Source organism: Astatotilapia calliptera, chromosome 10, assembly GCF_900246225.1.
Source record: "Astatotilapia calliptera chromosome 10, fAstCal1.2, whole genome shotgun sequence".
NCBI classification, from domain to species: domain Eukaryota; kingdom Metazoa; phylum Chordata; class Actinopteri; order Cichliformes; family Cichlidae; genus Astatotilapia; species Astatotilapia calliptera.
Window position 1 is genome coordinate 17,942,809 of NC_039311.1, and position 21,034 is coordinate 17,963,842.

General features: G+C 40.5%; 2 protein-coding genes across 3 annotated transcripts in view; one reads left to right on the top strand and one right to left on the bottom strand.

The window, feature by feature from the left end:
• Positions 1-745: 745 nt before the first annotated feature.
• On the bottom strand, positions 746-8,299 carry smyd4 (SET and MYND domain containing 4). The gene is made up of 10 exons (XM_026181180.1): positions 8,007-8,299; positions 7,654-7,798; positions 7,116-7,205; positions 3,656-4,625; positions 2,810-3,076; positions 2,514-2,701; positions 1,707-1,854; positions 1,495-1,611; positions 1,209-1,332; positions 746-941 (listed from the first exon to the last, which is right to left on the bottom strand). Exons 1-10 carry the CDS (start codon positions 8,138-8,140, stop codon positions 818-820), a joined length of 2,307 nt encoding a protein of 768 aa, XP_026036965.1. The 5' UTR covers positions 8,141-8,299; the 3' UTR covers positions 746-817.
• LOC113030088 (replication protein A 70 kDa DNA-binding subunit-like) overlaps positions 7,211-21,034 on the top strand; it is a 48,929-nt gene continuing 35,105 nt past the window's right edge. The window contains exons 1-7 of one of the 2 annotated variants that reach the window (XM_026181182.1): positions 7,211-7,229; positions 9,600-9,647; positions 11,101-11,179; positions 11,347-11,455; positions 11,549-11,640; positions 11,732-11,830; positions 17,863-18,070. In XM_026181182.1, coding sequence (XP_026036967.1) covers positions 11,149-11,179; positions 11,347-11,455; positions 11,549-11,640; positions 11,732-11,830; positions 17,863-18,070 — 539 coding nt within the window. In that variant the 5' untranslated portion in view covers positions 7,211-7,229; positions 9,600-9,647; positions 11,101-11,148. Of the gene's footprint in view, positions 7,230-8,962; positions 9,120-9,599; positions 9,648-11,100; positions 11,180-11,346; positions 11,456-11,548; positions 11,641-11,731; positions 11,831-17,862; positions 18,071-21,034 lie in introns of those variants that run through there. The other variant, XM_026181181.1, reaches the window with a different exon arrangement.

Here is a 21,034-nt window from a genome sequence, read left to right on the forward strand (position 1 = left end):
GTTATTCAGACTTAACTTTCAACCTTCTTCCCACAATCATCAGCAGGAATCTGCCCCATGGACCATTCTGAGTTCACTGAGGAGTCACTGCTCCCCAGCTTCTTTCACCAGCTGCCTCACCAAAGTTTTGTCTTGACCTTGACTTGTACGCACATCTTCACATCTGTCAGATTGGCTGCCCTCCAGACACTTGTGAGGTTTTAACTGGCACATGCCTCGGGACTTCCAGCTGTGATCATGATTTTATTGTCTTTGCCCAACATGAGCTTCCGCTCCTTTTTAAAAGCTAATGAACCTTTACATCAGAGCTTACTGTGACCTGAACCCTTATTTCTTCGCTGTTGTGGTACACTAGTCTTTGTACTTCATCACTTACATGCAAGGCTTTTAATTGATTGACTGAAAGAGGAAAAATGCTCCAACACCTGAACATCACGCCTTAATGGTCCTATAAAGACTTTTAAGCTGAAGGTCTTGGAGGACATGGGCCATGTACTGTAGGTTCAGGAGTAGAAGCTACATCTTACTGTCCAGTCATTCAAGCATGAAATTGAATTAGTCACTGGACAATTGCTGCCATCTAAAGGTCAGACGGTTACCTATATTTATAGCATAGCTGAGGGTATGCACAGCACTACAGTGCTATAATATAATTTCTTCTTGTAAAAACAAGAACTTATAAAAAGACTATATGTTACCTGCAATGTAACAGCTTTTTAAAGACACAAAACAAACAAGGCCTGCAATCATGAAATTTCTCATATTTTAATGAGCTTCACAAAGTACAAAACTAATTATCGTTTGCTTTTTTTGAAAACTACCCTTGTAAGCAGTCCTCCATGGCCTTCAGCTCCTGTAATTCATGGCAGTGTGGACCGCAGTGAAGGCAGAGAAGTCGCCTGACCTTGGGGATGACGGAGAGAGCTGCCCCTCGGGAACCACTGGGAGAAGGAGAGGAAAATGACGCAAAGGTTGTTATTTCTACAAATAAAGAGAGTCAAAAACAGAACGTAGTAGAAGTTATGAGACTGTGAAGCTTTAGGCACTTGGCTCAGGTAGGGTTTGTCGTCTTATTAAACCAAGTATTCTAAGTTTAGGCAATTACTCTGACAGCTGCAGTGTGACTGCACATTTAGCACTAGACACTAAAAAAGAAGGAACGCAACCTGAAATTTTTTTCTGCCCACTCTCTGCACAACTTTTCTCACCCATTGAAGTGTAGCTGTGCTAATTTGAAGAGTTGTCGACCCAGTTCGACGCTTTCTTTTCCAAACTGGGAGGCAATGGCTACAGCGCTTCGCTCCAGATGGGATGCTGCACTATTCCAGTCACCTACAGAAACAGCAGAACACAAACAAAGCAGTAAGAAGACTGCAAAGATTATGCACAGATGCTTTTTGGAGGGGTTTTTTTAACTCCTCAGGGTGTTAAAAACACAAACACCATTAACCACACAGCTCATATGCAAATACTCCACATCATTATTATGCGTACCCAGAGAAGCATAAGCTCTGGCTGTGGCATCAGCTAGCTCCCCCTGTAGTGGGTGTGTCTCTGCAAGGATGAGACCAGACTGACACAGAGTCTTTTTTAGAAGTCTTAGGGCCTCACCTGGGGGAGGGTAGAAGAGAAGAATCACATGACAGTGATGTATTTCTATATTTGATTAGATTTGGATGTTTATTTTTTTATTTTTTTACAAGCACCTGGCCTGTCTGTCTCCATGAGTTCCACAGCCTTCTCCAGGTTAACCCTGATCTCCTGCAGACTGTTGTTCACGTCAGATAAGGACATACAATGACTGCAGGATGAGCGTGAACATACAAATCCGGCTTCTCTGTCCTCGCTCCTTTTCTGAAAAGTATTTACAGTATTTTTAAATGATTAACATGGAAATGTCAACAGACATTGGGCAAATGGCCAGAAGAATGGACGGATCGGTTTCCTTTAAAATTCTTTCATTTTCCCCCCCATCGTATCTAATTCAGGCTCATGGAGGGCTGGATATCAGCAGTCACAGGGCGAGAGGCTTGGCATACACCGGACAAGTCGTCATTTGGTCACAGGGGAGAAATAGACAACAATTCACACTCACATTCACACCTATGGTCAATTTAACATCACAAATCAATATAGCCCCGTACATGTTTTGGACTGTGGGAGCAGTTCAGAGTGCCCAGAGAAGATCCACAAGGACATGCCACACAAAAAGCCTCCAGTCGGCAAGTGGATTCAAACCCCTGTGAGCTGTGAGGCAAACCACTGCACTTATTGAATTTAGGGTCACAGAGGGGGCTGGAGTCTATTCAAGCTTTCATAGGATGAAAGAAGGGGTGCACCCTAGACAGGTTGCCAGTCCATCACAGGGCTAACACCGAGAGACACACAACCACACAATCTGACATTTAAACGTACGTCGAGAATTAGAATTAATAATTAACTAACCAGCATGTTTTCAATTGCAACACTGTGCCCCCCATTAATCCTGAAAAAAGTCAATAATGATCTCATACTTTGAGAGATCCTTTGCACTTGATGCACAGGAGTCCAAGATCTCTGCCCTCAGCGCCTGGCTCCTGCTGTCTGGGCTCCTCCACGTCCTGCTGCTGTTGGCTACAGGCCTCACACTGACACAAGAAATAGTACTGCTCTTGCAGAAGACAACGGCGTTCCTGGGTCACCATCCTGCTGCTATGAGGACCTGAAGGGAAAATAAAATGAATGGTGAAAAATTGCTTTTATACACAAGGTTATGATACCGATAACATATTGATTCTAATCTATCTAAATGTTCCATCGTACATCATACCATAGCAGTGCAGGATCTCTTGTCCAGGAGTGATGAGCTTGGCTGCTCTGACTGTTACAGTGACTCCCTGCACCTTGTGCCTCCATTCAGCTTCACCCCCACTGAAGTCTGCAGACAGAGCTGAACCAGAAGGCTCAATAATGCCTCCAGTGCTGAACACCAGGCTGGTGTTGGGGCAGCAAGAGTGATTGAGAAGACTAAGAGTCGGGAATACTGCAGTAGCAATGCGAATTTCCCTGTTGGACTGCACCGGTGAGTTTGTTGCTCCTGTGAGATGCAAAAAGCCAAAACAAAATGCAATTAGAAAAAGGGACCTCCTGCGTAGTCGACACTACAGAGTATTCACAGTTGCAAAAATCAATAAGAAAAGTTTTATATATCCTTAAAATCCTTTTGAAGCAAAAATCTCCTAAATTTTCTGGTTGTGACATCCTAAAAGTAAACCTCTGTGGTCTTCTATGATAACCTGAAACTGAATTTTTGACCCAACAAGCAGTGTAAACATGTCCCATCATCCAAGCATGTTTAAATTGAGTTCCTCTTTAACTTCATTCTCACCCACATTTTTTATTACTGTTTTCGTTCCACTGAGTTAGAAAAAGAAGCAAAGTGAGTGCACTGTAAATCTTCCTCTGAAAGCGTCTGCTGTGTTGTCACACCTGAAGCACCTAAAAAAGACTTTTATGCCAGTGGAATCGTTTTTAGTTGTGTCATCCATCAATTTCATCAAAGAGGGAACACGATTTTCTTTCTCATTTTTCTGCCTGTGACACGCAGCTGCAGCTGTTTATTCTAACTACACTCAATCTGAGCCAACTTAACAACACATTTTGCGCCTGCAGTCACCTGTGTCTTGCAGCACGACTATTGCCTGGGCGTTACACCTCAGCTGTAGGATGTGCTGTAGAACTGCACTTCCCAGCATCCATTGCTCTGCATTCCAATCAGCGTCTCCTCCCTCCTTGTTTGGTCCCTGTGGGGTATGGCTCCATGATACAGGTGGTGGTCCTGCCTTGCTGAGCTTCAGGTAGAGTGTTGCTGCGGTGACCGCACACATGAAACGCAGAGCAGGGCTGTGGTGATTCAGGTGGTGCAGCAAGTTATACACATTCAGGTAAGAGCCCCCATAGGATGATGTAGAAGGATCACTCGAGTGATTATTAAAACACTCTTTGTGCTTGTCTCTGATTGGCTCCCTTGCTAGTAGAAAGTTTTTTAACCCTGCCTTGAGAGCTAACCTCAGGGCGAGCTGTGACATAACGCCCATCGCCATCAGATCTGCTCCCAGCGCACACTCCCAGCGATGATGTTCTTCCCAGGCTTCCTGCTGACAACCAGTTGAACAGTATCGGCTGTAGCTACACCTGTCACATGGTACAAGAATCAGCGTTTCAGTCAAACACCTATGGCAACGCCTGTCCTCCACTCCAAACAACACTTCTCTCTCTCTGCCATACCGTCCCACCTTCCCTTTCACCTCCTCCATTCCTGGTAGGAGGACACAGCTGTATGGCCTGTCAGTGAGAATCACCTCCCCGGCTGCTATTCTATTTACAGCCACCAGGTGTCGACCTTTCTCCACAGTGGAGTCAACAACAACTTGAGGACAAATCCCAACTGTGAGAGGCCCAACAGATGGTGAATTTGCTGTGTCTGAACCTTTACAATCGTTTGAGGCAGGGTTTTGATCATCCTCCCTTCCCTTTTCATGTACAGAGAGATGTTTAAAGCACAGAGTGCGGCGGTCCTCCAGTTTGTGTAAAAGATGAGAGGGATAGCCATTCTTCACGGCTCTGTCAATGTCATCAAGGCATTCCTGAGGAAAACAGAAAAGCTGGAGCGTAAACAATCACAAAATCAAAGACTGTGAGCAAAACATAGAGATGACAGACTTTTTACTAACTCATGAATTCTGCACTGAACCGGAGGGGTAAGGCTTAGAAACCTGTCATAAGAAGACTGAGAAAAGGAATACTGGAGGCATTTTTAAGGACAGTAAGCAGTGCTGTGAATGCTACATACAGATTGTACACAAATAAGCACTTTTATGAATCTGACCCATTTCACACGCCTGCTAAGCTGTTGCAAGGTTTTACATATGAAGTATGATTCTGCCAGTTACAGCTCTGGCTATGGTTAGGTAGCCTAGCTATCATAATGATGGTCTGTGCACTGTCTGTCGAATAGGCAGCTGAATTAGGGGGGTCAAAGAAGGTCTAGTCCAGGGGTGCCCAATCCCAGTCCTCGAGATCTACTATCCTGCAGCTTTTAGATGCATCCCTACTCCAACACAGCTGAATCAAATGGTGTGATTACCTCTTCAGCATGCCATCAAGTTTGGCAAAGGCCTGATAACAAGCCATTCAGTTGATTCAGGTGTGTCAGAAGAAGGAATGCGTCTAAAAGCTGCAGGACGGTAGCTCTCGAGGACTGGGATTGGGCACCCCTGGTCTAGTCAATGCACTGACACACACATCATTCACAGCTCTCTATTCTCATCAAACCTGCTGTTGTCTATGTAGAGGACTCGGAAAAGAGCAGTTTAGATTTAGGCCAACATGAATTTGAGAGAATTTTAGTGTGAGGACAGCATTTGAGTTGGTGTGGTGGTTGTGATTAGGATTTGCTTTAAGTCTGATGTTGAGAGTTTGTACCACACACTTAAACCCGAGATTGACAGTCAATGTGATTCAAAAATACTTTGTTTAGTCAAGGGACTGAGTATATATTGGAGAGATAGTGTACATATACTGGATTAAGGATGTTTAAGATGGTGCACGCAGAAGGAAAAAGGTGGAAGACCACAGAGAAGATTCATGGACTGCACTGAAGAAGGATGTTTAGAGGGTTGGTGTGATAGAAAAAGGATGTCAGGGAAAGGCTGAGATGGAGACAGATGATCTGCTGCAGCAACCCCTAAAGGAAGGAGGAGTAGAAGCAGAGGAAGGAGAAGAAAAAGAATCTGCTATGATTCCAAGAAAGAAAAAAAGCAAAAGAGTTCATTTTGTTCTGCGATCTGAACCTTGGATGAATGAAATATGCAGTAGTGCATTCTTTCCTTGTTGGATAGGTTTACTGTTGACTCATGGCACAAACGTTAAAAACCACGGCGGGTTTAGACCTATAATCCCAGTGATTATGGTTAGGATAATTAACTAGTTTTGTTTTAACTCTTTCTTAATCCATTAGGAGGACCCTTTCTGAACTGAGTGGTTCCTCTCATATGTCAGGTCTGCTTATAGAACAAAATGACTGTTTGCATCAGATATTAGTGAGGGTGGTCTCTGCTTATAGAGCTACCCTTGGAAAAACCTGAAAACTATTCTAATAGTCGCCAAACCACGTCTTTATTGACATATACAGACGTGTCAAAACTCCTCATTACGGATACCGGGGAGGTTGTTAAATGTCATCTTTATTAGAGAAAAGAGTTAAAGCCAAACCAGATGGGGTTCGGTTTAGACAGTTATCAAGATTTTGCTAAACATGCACAACTTCATAAACTAGAATATCTAATTCACGCTTCCCATTTGAAGGTGTTAAAAATTTAATAAACTGATAATAACTTATTTGACATGTTAGGCTTAAACATGAGAAACTGCAGGAATTACTGCTTTTTAACTTCGCTCAGTTGAACTTTTTTAAAATCTTTTTATTCCTGTTTTTTGGTAGATTAATGTCCTCCCACAGACACTTCCTAACCATACAGGCTTATTATACATCAAGTAATGGAGAACAGGGTTGTTACTGTGGACTCAGCTGGTGCTTCAAAACTCTTACCTGACTTGTGAGGGGAGAACAGTGTGGAATTAGCAGTCAAAGGTATTTTATAACAGCTTCAAAAGTAAGTAGGATAAATGAATGCCCTGTACAGTTTTGACTTAATCCTAGTGCCTGGCACAAGTTTGAGAAATAGGATATTAAAAAATATTATAATGCCCGATATTTTTTTATTTAATGAATCATGAAAAAAATCATTATAGAAGATGAGCTCCTGGTTGCAAAGCACCCGCAGAGGTACAGTGACTTATAAATGGTTCCAGGTAAAGCTTCTGTGATGGAAACGGGTGTGATGTGAGGAACATGGGTATCCTTCCTGTTGGCCACAGCAAGAAAGTCTTCAGCATTGTTAAAAAAAGAACACTTATGCAGTCTTGTGTGCAGATCATCAACCATTTGCATGAGGATTTGAACCAGCACGTTTTTCTGTGCAAGCTTCCTACAGGCAATTGTAGCTCACACCATGACAACACTAGCCAACCAATGAGCACAGCTGGTTTTAATGGTGAAGGTGGCACAGACTCACCTGGTAGTGCTGCAGATGGTAGAGCGTAGCAGAGCGGTTGGCGTAGCACAGAGACAGCTGCTCCGAAGTACTGGGAGCAAAACAGATGCCCTGTAATAACAGGAGACAGTCGAGGTAGGGGTTTATGGTGGGCAGTGTTTTCATGTTTAAGGTGCTTAATATCAAAGGCATGCTTACACTTTTAGAGTCAAAATAAAATCCAGATACACCTCAGATGTAACAGCGATAGTCACCAGCGTAGTATTTCTTACTTAACTTACATCAGAGCTAGTATTTCACATTGTTTCACTGTCTCAGTGTTTACACACCACTCTGCATTTAATCATTGCTTATTATTAATCTCTGGCTTTATTCCACAGTGTGTCTTTTGTCCTGTCTTCCCCCCAATCACTCCATTGCAGCATATAGCCACTCTCTTACTGAGCTTGGTTCTGCCGGATGTTTCTTCCCGCTAAAAGAAAGGATTTTTTTTAACTTAATTAAAGTATCTAGGGTGCCTACCGTCCCAGAGTAAGATATAATATTGTTTCAAATTTACCTTTGAATAGTGCAGAGCAGCTGCAGTGTAGTTTTTAGTCTTGAAGCTGGAGTTTCCCCTCACCCTGCATTTGGCTGCTAGCTCTGCATCCTTCTGTACTGAATATACTGCAGATTCTTGCTGCAAGAAGTCCAGATCATCTTGTCTGCAAAAACAAAAAGAACCCTTTAATAATACACAGAAACACAAAATAGGTGCAGAGCACTGTTCAAAAGCTTTTCCTGGACTAAAGTCCAGTTCAAGTGGTCCAAGCTGTTGCAGCTGCCTCAGAACTACCAGTCAGTGTAAGGTTAATAAAATAGGTTCGTAGTCTTAAATTCATTGGTACTACATGAGCTGAACTGGGTGCTTACCTCACGAGACTTAGACCACATCTGAAAACGTCATCTATTTCAAGCAGGGACGTAAACTGTTCCTTTAGTTTGGGCTCGAGAGCGCGCCACTTCTGTGCCACGTGATCTTGCCACTGAACGCACGGCAGATCCATTATGGATTACAACAGAACCGCGTCACCCTGCTGACAGGACCGCAGGACCGGAGAGTAGTTTGGGTTTGTTTTGAATTAGTTTCACATGAGCTCTCAGCGCTCTCAGCACAGCTGTCACGTTAGAGTGGACCAAACTACAGTTCCCGGCAATATCTTTCACAATAAAATCAAAACTGCAAACCCGTGGCTGTTCAAAGACCATCCTGTATGTGAAAATTGAAAAATATTCTCCTTATTAGGTTAATGACACAATTCAAACTAATCACATTGTCGTAAAACAATATTTTTCGGTAGTATCCAAAAATAATTCTGAAGCTAGGTTTCATTTTAGAGGTTATAAAATTGCTTTTCGTGACTATTTTCAAGGCGCTTTTCACATTTTGCACCGGAATCTGATTTGCCATATGAAACAATATTCAATATTTTGATATTTGTAGTAATTCTGTGTGAGGGCAGAATTTAAATAAGTAAGTTTTGGAAACACGTGTTTAAAAGTAGTAACACAACTCTCCATACAAGTTGGATTACCTTTGGTGTTATTCAGTTTTGTTGCCCCTCGCCTTTGCAGTTTTGTTTTATTCATTTTTGGCTATTATACAAATACACACATAGTGGTGGTCACAGCTTTGTTGAATCTGTTTGTTGTATAAATACAAATAATGTAGTATGTATGTAGTATGTTTAGTTTTTAGACCAGTGCAGTAGCTACAGACTGAAACTATCAAATTAATATAATGTAACAGATTGGCAAAATAGTCAATGTCGTGCAGTGGCCTAGTATATCGTTTATTTTGAAGGCGTAAATGTGACACTTCCGGTCTTTTAACGTCTCGGCAAAGTGTCGTTTGCCTCTCTCCTATCGCGATAAGTGTCATGGCTTTTTTTGGAGCTACGTACCAGAAAAGCTAAACTCTGCAAGCTTTGAGATAAGCTTCACACGAGAGACATGAACGTACCTCTTACAAAAGGGGCGGTTGAAGTAAGCATAAACCTTAAACTGACTGAGCTGCTGTTTTCTCTTTGACTCCGTGTCTCAAGCTTGATTGTGGTGTGGTGTAACTTCAGGCTGCTACCCTGTGCGCTAATGTTTACCTTTGGTCCTAATGGTTCATCAGCTGTAGCATTACCAGATCAGTTAAAAATAAACTTTGTTACCGGTTGATTAAAAAAAAAAGCTCTAAGAGCAATATTTGTGATGAAGAGCAAAAACAATCAGGCTGGGTCAACAGAACAATCTATTTTTGGGCTATAATGACATTTTACCTCTCGACAGTTTTTCGATAATATTTGACGTCTAGAGAAAGTGTTTGTCACCATCCACATGAGAAACAGAATAGATGGCAGTTTTGTCCAATGGTTGTTACACTGTAACTTTGCCTTAGCAACACTGTAATATGTAATGAGGACAAACAGGCAGTTGTAACTAACGACGACTATGTGTGTTATTATTGATGTCTAGGCCCTGTGCAAAGGCTTAGATGTGGACAAGCCCGTGCTGCAGCTGCTGGTGAGTGGCTCTGTGGAAACCCACTTGTATTTCAGATTACATGATATGCATAGAAGCCTCTATTATAGCATAAGTACAGAGTATATGTGAGTATATATGAGTTATAATTACAATACCATCTGGAAACTAAAGAATTTAGGTCTAGTTTTAGATTACTTATATTTTTCTTTTTGCAGTGCAACTTGACTTAACATTCAAGCACAAGCACAGAATAAAGACAGCATTTCCTTTTTCAATTTTGTGAGTAAAGGTTTCATGTTAAGTATTCTACGTGTTTTATTTTGCATTATGTTTAAATACAACTATATATCATTCAGAAATTGTCACTAGTGGTCTTTTCAATGCAAACATTTGTTGTTAGTCTTTATGCAAAAACGACATAGTCAAGCAGAAGGCTCACAGTGTTTGGAGATGGAATGATCCAGTGATGTCATTGTGAAACACCTTTGCCATTGCAGATGGAGACGTAATAGAGATTGTACACGATGTATCAACAAGAACCATCTGATTTTAAAGTGCTTTAATTCCACAGCCACATACTGTTAGAAAGAGGAGATTTGTGAGTTTCATGTGGTTGCTGGTAGGTAGCAGTGACTACAGACATGCTCACAAAAGTATGAGACAAGTTTAACTCGGCAAGGAATATGTTGTATGGAATGTTACATATAGAGGGGGACACATTGAGAACTTCTCAACAGTGAAAGTTTTGTATGTAAAATTTTATGTACAGCCATGTTTTTTTAGTTACTGCAAGCTTCTATTTTCATTACTTTATAAAAGATAACCTTTAAAAATCAGATGATTCTTTTTGTTACGCTCTGTATTTTTTCAATTCTTTGTTAAATTTGTAAAATGAATGAGCTTGCATCTCATCTTCTGATTTCATTGTATGATGGGCTCATTTTGAGCTGAGGCAAAGAGTGTTAACTCTGTCTCATGTGATAATTTCCTCTTCCTCACCTCTACAGCAGATCGTTTAGCATCTCATCTGTCCTCTGCTCTCTCCTGTTCTCTCCTCCTCTCACATCTCCTACTCACTAAAACAGCACAGTCAGCACATGCAGACAAAATGCCTTTCTTTTCATTAGTCTGTGTTATGCTTGTACTTGTGTGTTAAACAAACACATTCAAACACATGTGTCCACTGTACCTGTTTTGTGATTAGAACGTTTGATAACTTCTCAGCTAGGCTAGCTAGTTAAACATTTCCCTTCTTTACCGCTCAGAGCTTACAGATGAGGCAGCAGAACCCTTAGGTCCTGACTCATCTGCTATCTCTGTGGAGATGTTCGAGGGAAAGGGCTGCGTAAATAAATGCCTGCTTGTTATAATTGATTTTATTGCTTCTTTGCTGTCATGTGTAAACAGAGCGGTTTAATGATTCCTATTAATATATCTTGGGACCTTTTGTTGTTTTGATTTTGACATCTTTCCTTCCCTCTCTGTTTGTCAGAACATCCGTCAGATCAGTAATGCCTCAAGCCCACCCAGGTTCCGACTTATGATGAGTGATGGCCAGCACTCTCTGACTTGTGAGTGTCCTCCAGTAGTACAACAACTTTTAAATTTGGAAGTGACACCAGAAATAAAAGTCAAAGATAATGTGGAGGTCTTAAATACTAAGATATAGCCAGTTAAACTGTGATATTTCTTTTTCTAGAAATTATATATGAAAATTTCTGTGTATTTTTGTGTCTAGCTTGCCTGCTTGCTACCCAGTTAAACTATTTATCTGAAGAGAACCTCCTGGTACCAAACTGTGTGTGTTTGTTGAAAAAGACCATCAACAACACTTTGGCTGATGGCAGGTATGTGTTGACTCTTTATTTCCTTTCTTCTTTTGTTTACTCATGTTTTCCCATTTGGTATAATTTTCACTTTGCTCCTTTTTTTTGTTCCAGGCGTGTGGTTGTTGTTATGGACATGGATATATTAAAGTCAGCAAAGGAAACTGGGGGGAAGATTGGAAATCCCACTCCTTATAATACAGATGGTATAGTACTTTTAAAGTGTGCATGGATGAAGGTAAGAAACTGTAATAAACAGCCTCTGGAAGCCCCTTATGGTGTTTGTTCCTCTTTTAGGTAAGACTTCATCTCCACAGAAGGTGTCATCAAGTACCTATGTTCCAGAGTCCCCTCCGTCTGCTGCCGTGCCTGGACCCTCCTATAGGAACTACAGCTGTGAGTTTTTTTGTCAAACACTTTGTATATGAATCATGGTAATATAAGATAATACTGCTGCCATTTCCTGCTTGTTATTTAGTCACTTGTGTGGCAGAAGCACCTTTTCATTGTGTTGACATCAGCACTACTTTATATCTCACTGTATCAGAATAAATCGCTTATAGTGCAAAACAATGGCTTTTGAGAACCTGAAGAAAAAGTGAGTGTACTTATTCATTTACAATATGTGCCATTAATTATATGATATGCAGCACTGTGCAGATGCTTTGAGGAACCCCTCATCTCTTCATATTTTGCCTCCAAGCAGCCAGATTTTCTTTTAGGTTTTTAAAGTGGTCTTGAGCAATAGTTCTCGTGTTTTTTTTCCTTTGGGTATTGTCTTCATTTTCTCTAATTTTTCAGTCAGTCCTTGTAGCTGAGCATTTTCAGAGGGATGTTTTTTTTTGAGCCACTTACACAGACCTATCGATCATTCATGCATAAAACAGCAACTTAGCTCAATATATGAACCAGTTTTGCATCTGCACGTGACAGGCAACTTAGCAAAGAAATAATTTTAATTAGTATTTGTAGTTGAATCCCCCCAAAAAACAAGTCAAAATTTGAGATGCATAAAGTGGTAGTTTTGCATCAGTAGACGCAGGATCCAAAAGTTTCTTCCCTCAAAGTGACTCGATCTGCTGTGTGTGTGTGTGTGTACTGCTCACACATTTGGGAAACAACAGCAGTAAAAGCTTTGCTTTCAGAATGATCAGGATGAAGCTATTAATAGTAAGGCCAAAAACATGATCCAACAAGCCGCAACATTAAGACGGCCTGCTATATATAGTGTATGATCCCGTCATGCTGTGTAAAAAGCTCTGGTGGCATCATGTGGTGTTTGGCAGGACACCACTGGGTTGTGGTTTGGGGCCTTTGTGGTTTGGGCTTGTTCTGGTGAATCCAGCAATTGCTCAACATGATTGGTTAATGCCTTAGGCCCTTTTCAGTGTTCCTGGTGTCAGTACCAAGCAGTGGGGTGCATTGTCTGGCTGGAGGAGGCCACTGCCATAAGAGGGATTATGCTTGGTCTCTAACATTATATATGTAGGTGGTGTCAAAGTGTGCCAAGGCCTGAGGTTTTCCTGCTCTTGGATTATGGATATCATTACTTGCTTTGCAGATTACAGTATTTAATTACCTCATTGATTTAAAACAAGTCCTCATTTAGCCGTACTTACCACAAGGTCTTTAATGAGCTACAAATAATTTTTGTCATCTACAATTCATATATTGTAGTGGTATAGAGCACCTAATCATGTGTGTATAATATTAACAGAGAACAAAGGAGGGTTTTGTTTTAGCTTAAACATACAATATTTGGTCCAGTTATTTCAGGGACAATTAGAATATTATTTCTTAATAAAACCTAATCTTGCCAACAGAGGGAGCCAAGCACCCTTTAAGCAAATGCTGCTGACAGTTGATTTGCAGTCTTCTCACTGTTTTCACCCCAAACTGCAGCTATAATTTGGTGGAGAACAGAGACTTGGAAAGACATTGCTAACCAAACAGTACATCCTGATGTCCATCCCTTTGATATTCATAGCAGTTCAGTGTTCAAAGGCTGTAGTCTGGGGGTGGGTTAAGAACTAGATAAAGCAGGATCATAAGGCACACTGTGGTAGCCACAGGAAATGCTAAATGAATGGTAGACTGAAGTCGCTTTAGTCTAAGTACCTTTTTTCATAACACGTTGGGTACTTAAATCATATTTACAGCTCAGCCATCAGAGCGGCAAACTATCTTGTTGCCCACTGGCCACTGGGGGAGTCCATAACTCACTTCTTCCTCTATTTTACCACCAACCAGAGTTTTGTAACATTTTAGGAGCCCCAAATGATACTCACTTTCCTGCCACAGTAGCTGTTGCCATGTATCATGCCTAAAGTAGTCTGCATTTTATTGGATCTGCTTTTATTAGCTTAGCCTTTGTTTCACTCAGTTGTTTTATACCACCACCAACTACGCTTAGCATTGACATTGATTTTGTTATGTGGCAGAAACATACCCGATAGTCCTTCTCGGTGGAGGATGTAGGCATGTGGGTGGATAATGAGTGCTTAGTATATTGCGCGTGTTTGTGCATGTGTAGGTGTGTGTCTGTGTGCTCGTGTTGTGACTGAGGGAGCTTGTGTGGGCCGGTGGCTCCTCCAGTTCATGGCTTCATGAATATTGTGTTGTGGACTGAATCCTGTTGTTGCGGTGCACACGGAGAATCGGCGCGGGGGGGTTGAGAGAGAAGTCAACTAATTTGACTCAGCAAAGACGAGGCTCCGTATTAACTAGTTCATCAGACTCCTTTCCTCATTACATCCTTTGATCTGTGTTGCTTCAGAGATTCAACCTGATAGATGAAAACTGCTCCTCTATTTAATTGTTCTGTTGATGAAGGGGTCTTGTGCATAAATTCTCAAGCCTTTTCTCCTTTTGAATGCGACTTAGTGATTGATTGTTTCATTATTTTTCTAAATTGCATTCTTACTAAGTCGATGCATTTTTGAGTGTTTCCAAGACTGCTAAATGCCACAAATCAAGCATTTCCATTGAGCTTTGGGTTATGTAATGGCTCATGGGGCTGTTGTTGTATTTGAGGGTTTTGATTCAAACCTCTGTGCAGACGTCCCAGTCTTTGAGCAACATACTGACTCCCTGGGTGCCTCCATTTGGCTAACTTGGCTCATTACTTCTTTCAATTATGTCTCTTTCTTGTACTGTAGCTCCGTGCAGCAGGGATCCTATTGGCAGAGAAGCCTAAGATGCAGGGAGGAGACACAAAGATGTAGGATATGTATTTACCAAACAGCACATCCTCTTTAACTCTTACACCATTTTCATGAGATGGCTATCACCCATGTAGACGTAAGGTTAAGAAATATTAAAACAAACATTTTAGAGGTATTAACTGAAACTCTACGACTGCTGCTCCTGTGCTTTATGTAGATATATATGTAGATATATTCATACATTAGAGCAGGGATGTCAGACTCTCTTTACATTATGAGCCACATACACTACACTTTGAACACTTAACCAGTGAAACGACATGATAAATTGTTAAAATTACAGGAAAAGTTCTAGTAGCTCCATGCCTAGACTGGTTTTCTTAATTCTCAGAAAATGTCTTTACTGTGGACCCACTAAAAATACGGAAATTTCTTTAGTTGATAGAGGACACCTTTCATGTGGGCCAGAATGAAGTCTTTGGTGGAACAATTCTGGCCTCCAGGCCTTACGTTTGACACCACTGCATTAGTGCATAATGAAACAAAACCCATTACTAAAACAATAGAAAAGGATGTCGCAGTGAAGTTTATTAATGGTTGGGCCAAACAATAATTCACTGTGCAGCTTTATACGACATGCATTTCTCCTGAATGAGCCCAAATACAAACACATACATGTTATCCATTTAAGAACTGGAACATATTTGATGATGCAAACCTAAGATCAGTTCTAAAATCACAGACCAGAGGACAGAGAGGACAGAGGAGTGAGAAACTGGAGGAAGTGTACAGTAATTGGCTGAATGGAAAGCTGCTGTAGGCATTGTGCTCTGTAGAGACTCCTGACCTTTGACACCTTGGGAGTAGGAGGATGCTGTTAGATAGACTTTTCCTGTTGAAGATTTTGTGGCATTTATTTTAAGTGTTTTGAGCGTCTAGTTGTTTGAGAGCACCTCTTAGGTTCGCAGTCCTCTCTCGCTTAAACATAACAGAACAGAAAAAACCCCAAAAAAACAGCAGTAGGTGTGAAGTCAGAGGCCACGACACAGTTGTCACAGGTAGTTCTGTGTTCCCATTTAAATATTCATCAGCAGCTATCTCTTGAAATAGTCTTCTCAAACTGCTTCGTAGATGATATTTAAATTCCAAAAAGATATCTGCACTCACTAAAGTGCGGTTAAAATAATATCCATAATTCATCACTAACCATTCTCTGTAGGTTTCTTTTTCCCCCACACAACTCTTTCCCTTTTGCCCTCACTCTGATGAACACACACACACACACACACACACACACACACACACACACACACACACACACACACACACACACACACACACACACACACACACGTTTTCATTCTTTCTCATTCACGTTCTCTTTTTTTGTTATTATTATTTCCTTTTCATCCATACTGTATATTCCCCTCTTAGTGTATACTCATCACAGTCCGCTCTTTAACAACAGGAGCTGTCGAATATGGTATTGGCATACATATTAGAAGCCTGCATTGATCTAAGCCACAGAAAACGAGCATCCTTGATAAAGCTCTGCCCCCTCTTTGCTGTTTTTCAGTCCATTCCCGATTCCCACCACCTATCATCTCCTCATCTTCTCTTTCGCCACCAGTTCTCTCTTCCTAACTCTCCATCCAGATAGCGTGTGTATGAATATTGATGTTAATTACCCCTCGGCTGAAAATAGCTGTTCAATCTGTGAATTTCCCCAAGGAATTTGATCATGAGGTGCACACACACACAGAAAGGAGGGTATCATCGAGGTGCATATTTGTTGTGCTTTACAACCGGAGCTTAAATCAGAGGGAGTGGTCTCGGTGGACCTGATTCGCTTTATCCCTGAAAATCCCCGCACACCCTCCTTTCCAAAAAATACTGCTGCTCAATATGGCATGTTATTCCTGCCAAAAGAAGCAATTGCATAAAAAATATTGTGTCAGCAGATAAGTGTTTGGGTTGAATCATACTGATGGGGCTGATGCTACTTCATTGTGGGAGGTGAGATAGCACCTTATGAGTCTGTGGGTTGGTCCAAACTGTTGTATCTTGCAAAGAAGAACACAAAACTTGTGGAGTTTTTTTTTTTTTTTTTTTTAATTTTATACAAAGAAAACTTCGTCTTAACTTAAAAAAATACAGTTGTGTTGATTTATTTCTATGTGAGGTAGTTAAATTAGTCCTGAGTTGAGTATGCACATAACAAAGACAGAAATAAGATCAACGCTGCAAAATTAAATTCCATAAATTCCATATTATGCTATTGAATCACTCTCAGCTTGAGTAATTACACATTAGCATTCATATTGATATTTTCTGACAATTTTAGCATTTAGTGGTTGAAGTAGACACAGGACGAGAAATATGCAATCATTGATTATTAACCTCCCATATTCTCTCCTACTGATCTAGAATAACTGCTCTGTCTTTGACTCAGTCTAAGTTAAAAAATAATCATGGCGCATGAACATAATTAAGGCAAGTATGTTTGCTTTCTTGGCCATGAGACCGATAGTCTGATAACTAATTCAAATTATTCTTTCTCCTATGACTGAAAGGCACGTACAGATATAGTAATTATGAAATTAATAATTGATTGGCAGCCTTACCCGAAGAAGAAAAACATTTTTATTAATTGGCACAAACCGATGTTAACAGGGAATTAAGTAACTCTGAGCATGCATCTCTGTTGGGAGAATTTAACTTTTTCAGGCGTTTTATTATTTTGGCAGCTGCTCACAGATCAGATGATAATACTACCACTAATGTTTAATCCTAGCTGAAATTTTTGGCAGCGTGTTTCAGATTGTATTGCCTAATAGCAAACTGGCAGGTGCTCTACCACTGTAGTTGGGCTAATAAATACCTCACAGTGGTTGGAGCTTTGATAGAGTTAATGAAAAACTATTAACAAGCTACTTTTGCAACATAAGAGACATAGCTTATGCAGGTATTAAATAGAATGGAAACTAATGTTTGGTAGTCTCACCGGATGTGGGATGTGGGATCGTGCTACATACGTTAATAGTCCAAGTTTTAAACCTATAAATCAACAGTAAAATAACACTGAGAAAATCAGCAAGTCTTCTCATTTCAGAAGTTTGAACCAGCCAGTGTTTGCCATTTCAGTTTGAAAATGGCTTTTGTGGTGAATCCATTTCCAAGATTGTTGATGATCTCTTTCAGCAATATTAAATTACCATGTTGTTAATGTGCAACACTCTTTTAAGTATCTTCTTTGTGTTTCAGCTCCCAGAGGCAGAGGAGGAAGTTTTACGGGAAAAACACCCATGAAAGCTTCTCCCATGAAGGCCTCAGCTATTAAAGCATCACCCAGTAAGGGCTTAACTATGAAGGTTTCACCCATGAAAGCTTCGCCCATGAAGGCCAACAGCGCTTCTCCAGGTTCTTCAGCAAAAGTGAATCCTATTGCAAGCCTCAACCCCTACCAAAGCAAGTAAGTGCAAGTGATCTCGGTCTAAATTTGCTCACTTTTATATACATCAGGGGTCTAAGACTCGTTTTAGCATGCAGCTCAAATGTATTTTAAGTTGGTCAGACCTAGGAGACAGTGACTATAAAAAAATAAAGACAACCAAATGCTTTTTAATTATTTTAGTGTGAAGATGAACCCTTAGATTGTGTGGCATTCAATTTTAACTGTCCAGTTTTGTATTTATTTCCACATTCAGTCGTATGTCATTACAAAGAAACAGAACTGTTGGAACGTGCTGACATGTCTCTGTAGCTTAACCACCTTACTTTGGTGTATTATGGTGGGCGGTAGATAGTGTTGTTGTATCTCAGAAGAATATAAAACAGATAAATCAAACATCTGGGTAAAAAAAATGAACAATTTGGACATTTTGCTGTGGGCAGGATTGGACCTTTTAGTGGCCACTTGTACCTTACATTAGACACCCTTCACATGCATGTACTGTGTGTGAGTTAAGTTCTGTAGCAGATCATTGTAAAGTTGTGAAGTTGAATCTGACTTGCCCATATTTCTTCCTAATATCCAAACAAACTTTAAGCTGTATATGTTTATGATTTCACTTTGATTTTGTTGCTTTTCTGCTCATCAGCTAAACTACTTTCTCTCACGCTGTGACTCTGCTTCCCCGCTTGCTACCATTTCTTGGTAGCACTTTGGGGCATGTGTTGACGCATGCATGTATGAGCATTCATTTTTTTTCGCTCACAATGTGTGTGGCTGTGTGAACTTGAGTGTACATATGTTATACAACCCATTTGCATGGAAATGAAATGAAATGACCGATATTGCCTTGGAAACGGACACTTTTGCAGCAGGTACTGCTGGGTCTTTATGGTCTGCTGCTGAGGTTTTGATTTTGTTATTTGGCCCGGTGGGGATTTGGCTAACCACGTTTTTTCCCTTTTCCTTCCCTCTTACAGTTTCACCTCCAGGGTTCGCTTTTACTGCACCCTCCCCCCCACCCTCATGTTTCTTATCGTTTCATTAGGCATAAGTCTCTGTCTCTGACCTTAAAGTTAGCTACAAAAAGACAAGAGCACAGAATAACAAGCTCTAGTTGTAGTGAAGGCACCCTGTCAACTCTCTCTGTGTTTGGGCACTGATAACGTAGCACTGTTTGAAATTGTAGGCTGTAAAGATAACTGTGCCTCTAGGTGTTGTAATAAACTGATGACTGTTCCTACTTTGAAGTTGGGGAGTACCTAGAGTGAGTAAAACAGATGACTTCAGCAGCTGTAGTCCTTCTATGAACATTTGGGTGAGATTAAAAGTGGAGGTTTGTTGTCGTTGTGTGACACAGTGTTACATGCAGTTGATTATATAGTGATGCTTTCTATGTGTGCAAGGTCTTTTATGGCTGTTCGCATGGCTTTCCCCGTCCCATTCTGGTATTGTTAAGTAAAAGCATCTAGAGCAGACTATAATTGGCTTTTGACTGTCATAAACCTTGGTGTAGCAGTCTTATCCATACTGAGCAGGAAATAGGGTTCACTCGAGGCCAGCAGCTGCTCTTATGATAGGGGATTTAATTGCAGGCAAAGTTATAGTAAGAATATCCTCCACTGCAAAATTATCAATGCAGTCAAAAAGAATCCTGCTTCATAAAGCGCAGAGCATGGCTGGCTGTTGTTAAAAACAGAACAAGAAGCACATCCAGGACTTGGCAGATGTACAACAACCAGTTCACTCTTTGAAAAGAAAGTTGTGATATGCTTTATTTTTCCCTTTCACTGAACTTTAAAAAAGACTGTGAGACACTCATTCAATTTCCTAGGAAATTGTTCTTTTTGTGCAGTTGTGTTACACATTGGTGACTGATGTGTGCCGAGCTGGAATGCTCATTAACAAAAAAGGAGGCTTTTTAAAGTGTCTGCCGTAGGGCTGTTCGATATAACGATATATATCGGATGACGATATAAAAACGTCTGTCGTTTCATTTTACGCTATCATTTGTTTCGTGGTGTCGCAAAATACACTGTTTACGGCAATATTTTTTTCATCGTTTTGATGGTCACTGTAGTGGCTATATTCTTAAAGTTCTCTCTTTCTCTTATATTTAATATAAACACACTACGGACGGAGAAGCGCCTGTTTTTATGGGTTGTCGTTAGCAACAACGATGGTAAAACCATCGCATGTCCACTTGTTTATTTTCCACATAAACCTTTCACAATAAAGCTCAAGATCCTGTTGAGACTTTTCAAAATAAACTGAATCACGTGAAAAAGTATGCAGAGTATTGACGGATGAGAAGCAAAAAAAGAGTCATCAGGTGCTAAAAAAATCAACCTTAGACTCAAACGTTAGAACAGGCTTTCCCCCGCAGCACGCCGTGTAATAAATACTCACAAAGAAAACGGCGGGCGTTACAACCTATGTCTAAAAATGTGTAGTTTCATGCATCGGTTAAAACACTCGACTCCAGGTACACGACGCCCAGCTGGAAACACTTCACCTACCCGAGATTCACAGAATTTACAGAAAATATTAATTCTTTTGTGATTTATATCGTTATCGGGCGATAAAGGTTTTATATCGGGATATGAGATTTTGGTCATATCGCACAGCCCTAGTCTGCAGTATTATTTACTGTTTGACCTTTAGACTTATTCCTTTAGTTAAGTTTCACACAGCTGTGCTGTTAAAGGCAACTTATTTGCAGTAATTTGTTATTTTTAACAAAGTATTTATATTAAATGTCCTGTTTGTATTTGCATAATGAATATCTGATGATGGAACACGGTGGAAGGGATTTGTGCATTTACAAGGTACAGGGCTTTAATGAACCAAGGACTTTTATTTGACAAAAATTCTCCACTTATAACATCTCATTCATTCATACAAGCACTTTTTATACAAGTGCTTTCTATCTAACATTCACAGTCTAATGAGTGCATTAGGAGCAACTTACAACACTCTTCCCTT

What these genes read in the sequence shown, in the direction of transcription:
- smyd4 (XM_026181180.1), bottom strand. Translation starts at nt 8,140, where the DNA reads ATGGATCTGCCGTGCGTTCAGTGGCAAGATCACGTGGCACAGAAGTGG. An exon ending in AGTCGTGCTGCAAGACACAG is followed by an intron (nt 3,077 to 3,655) that starts GTGACTGCAGGC and finishes TGCATCTCACAG; the next exon opens with GAGCAACAAACTCACCGGTG. An exon ending in CATGGAGACAGACAGGCCAG is followed by an intron (nt 1,612 to 1,706) that starts GTGCTTGTAAAA and finishes ACCCTCCCCCAG; the next exon opens with GTGAGGCCCTAAGACTTCTA.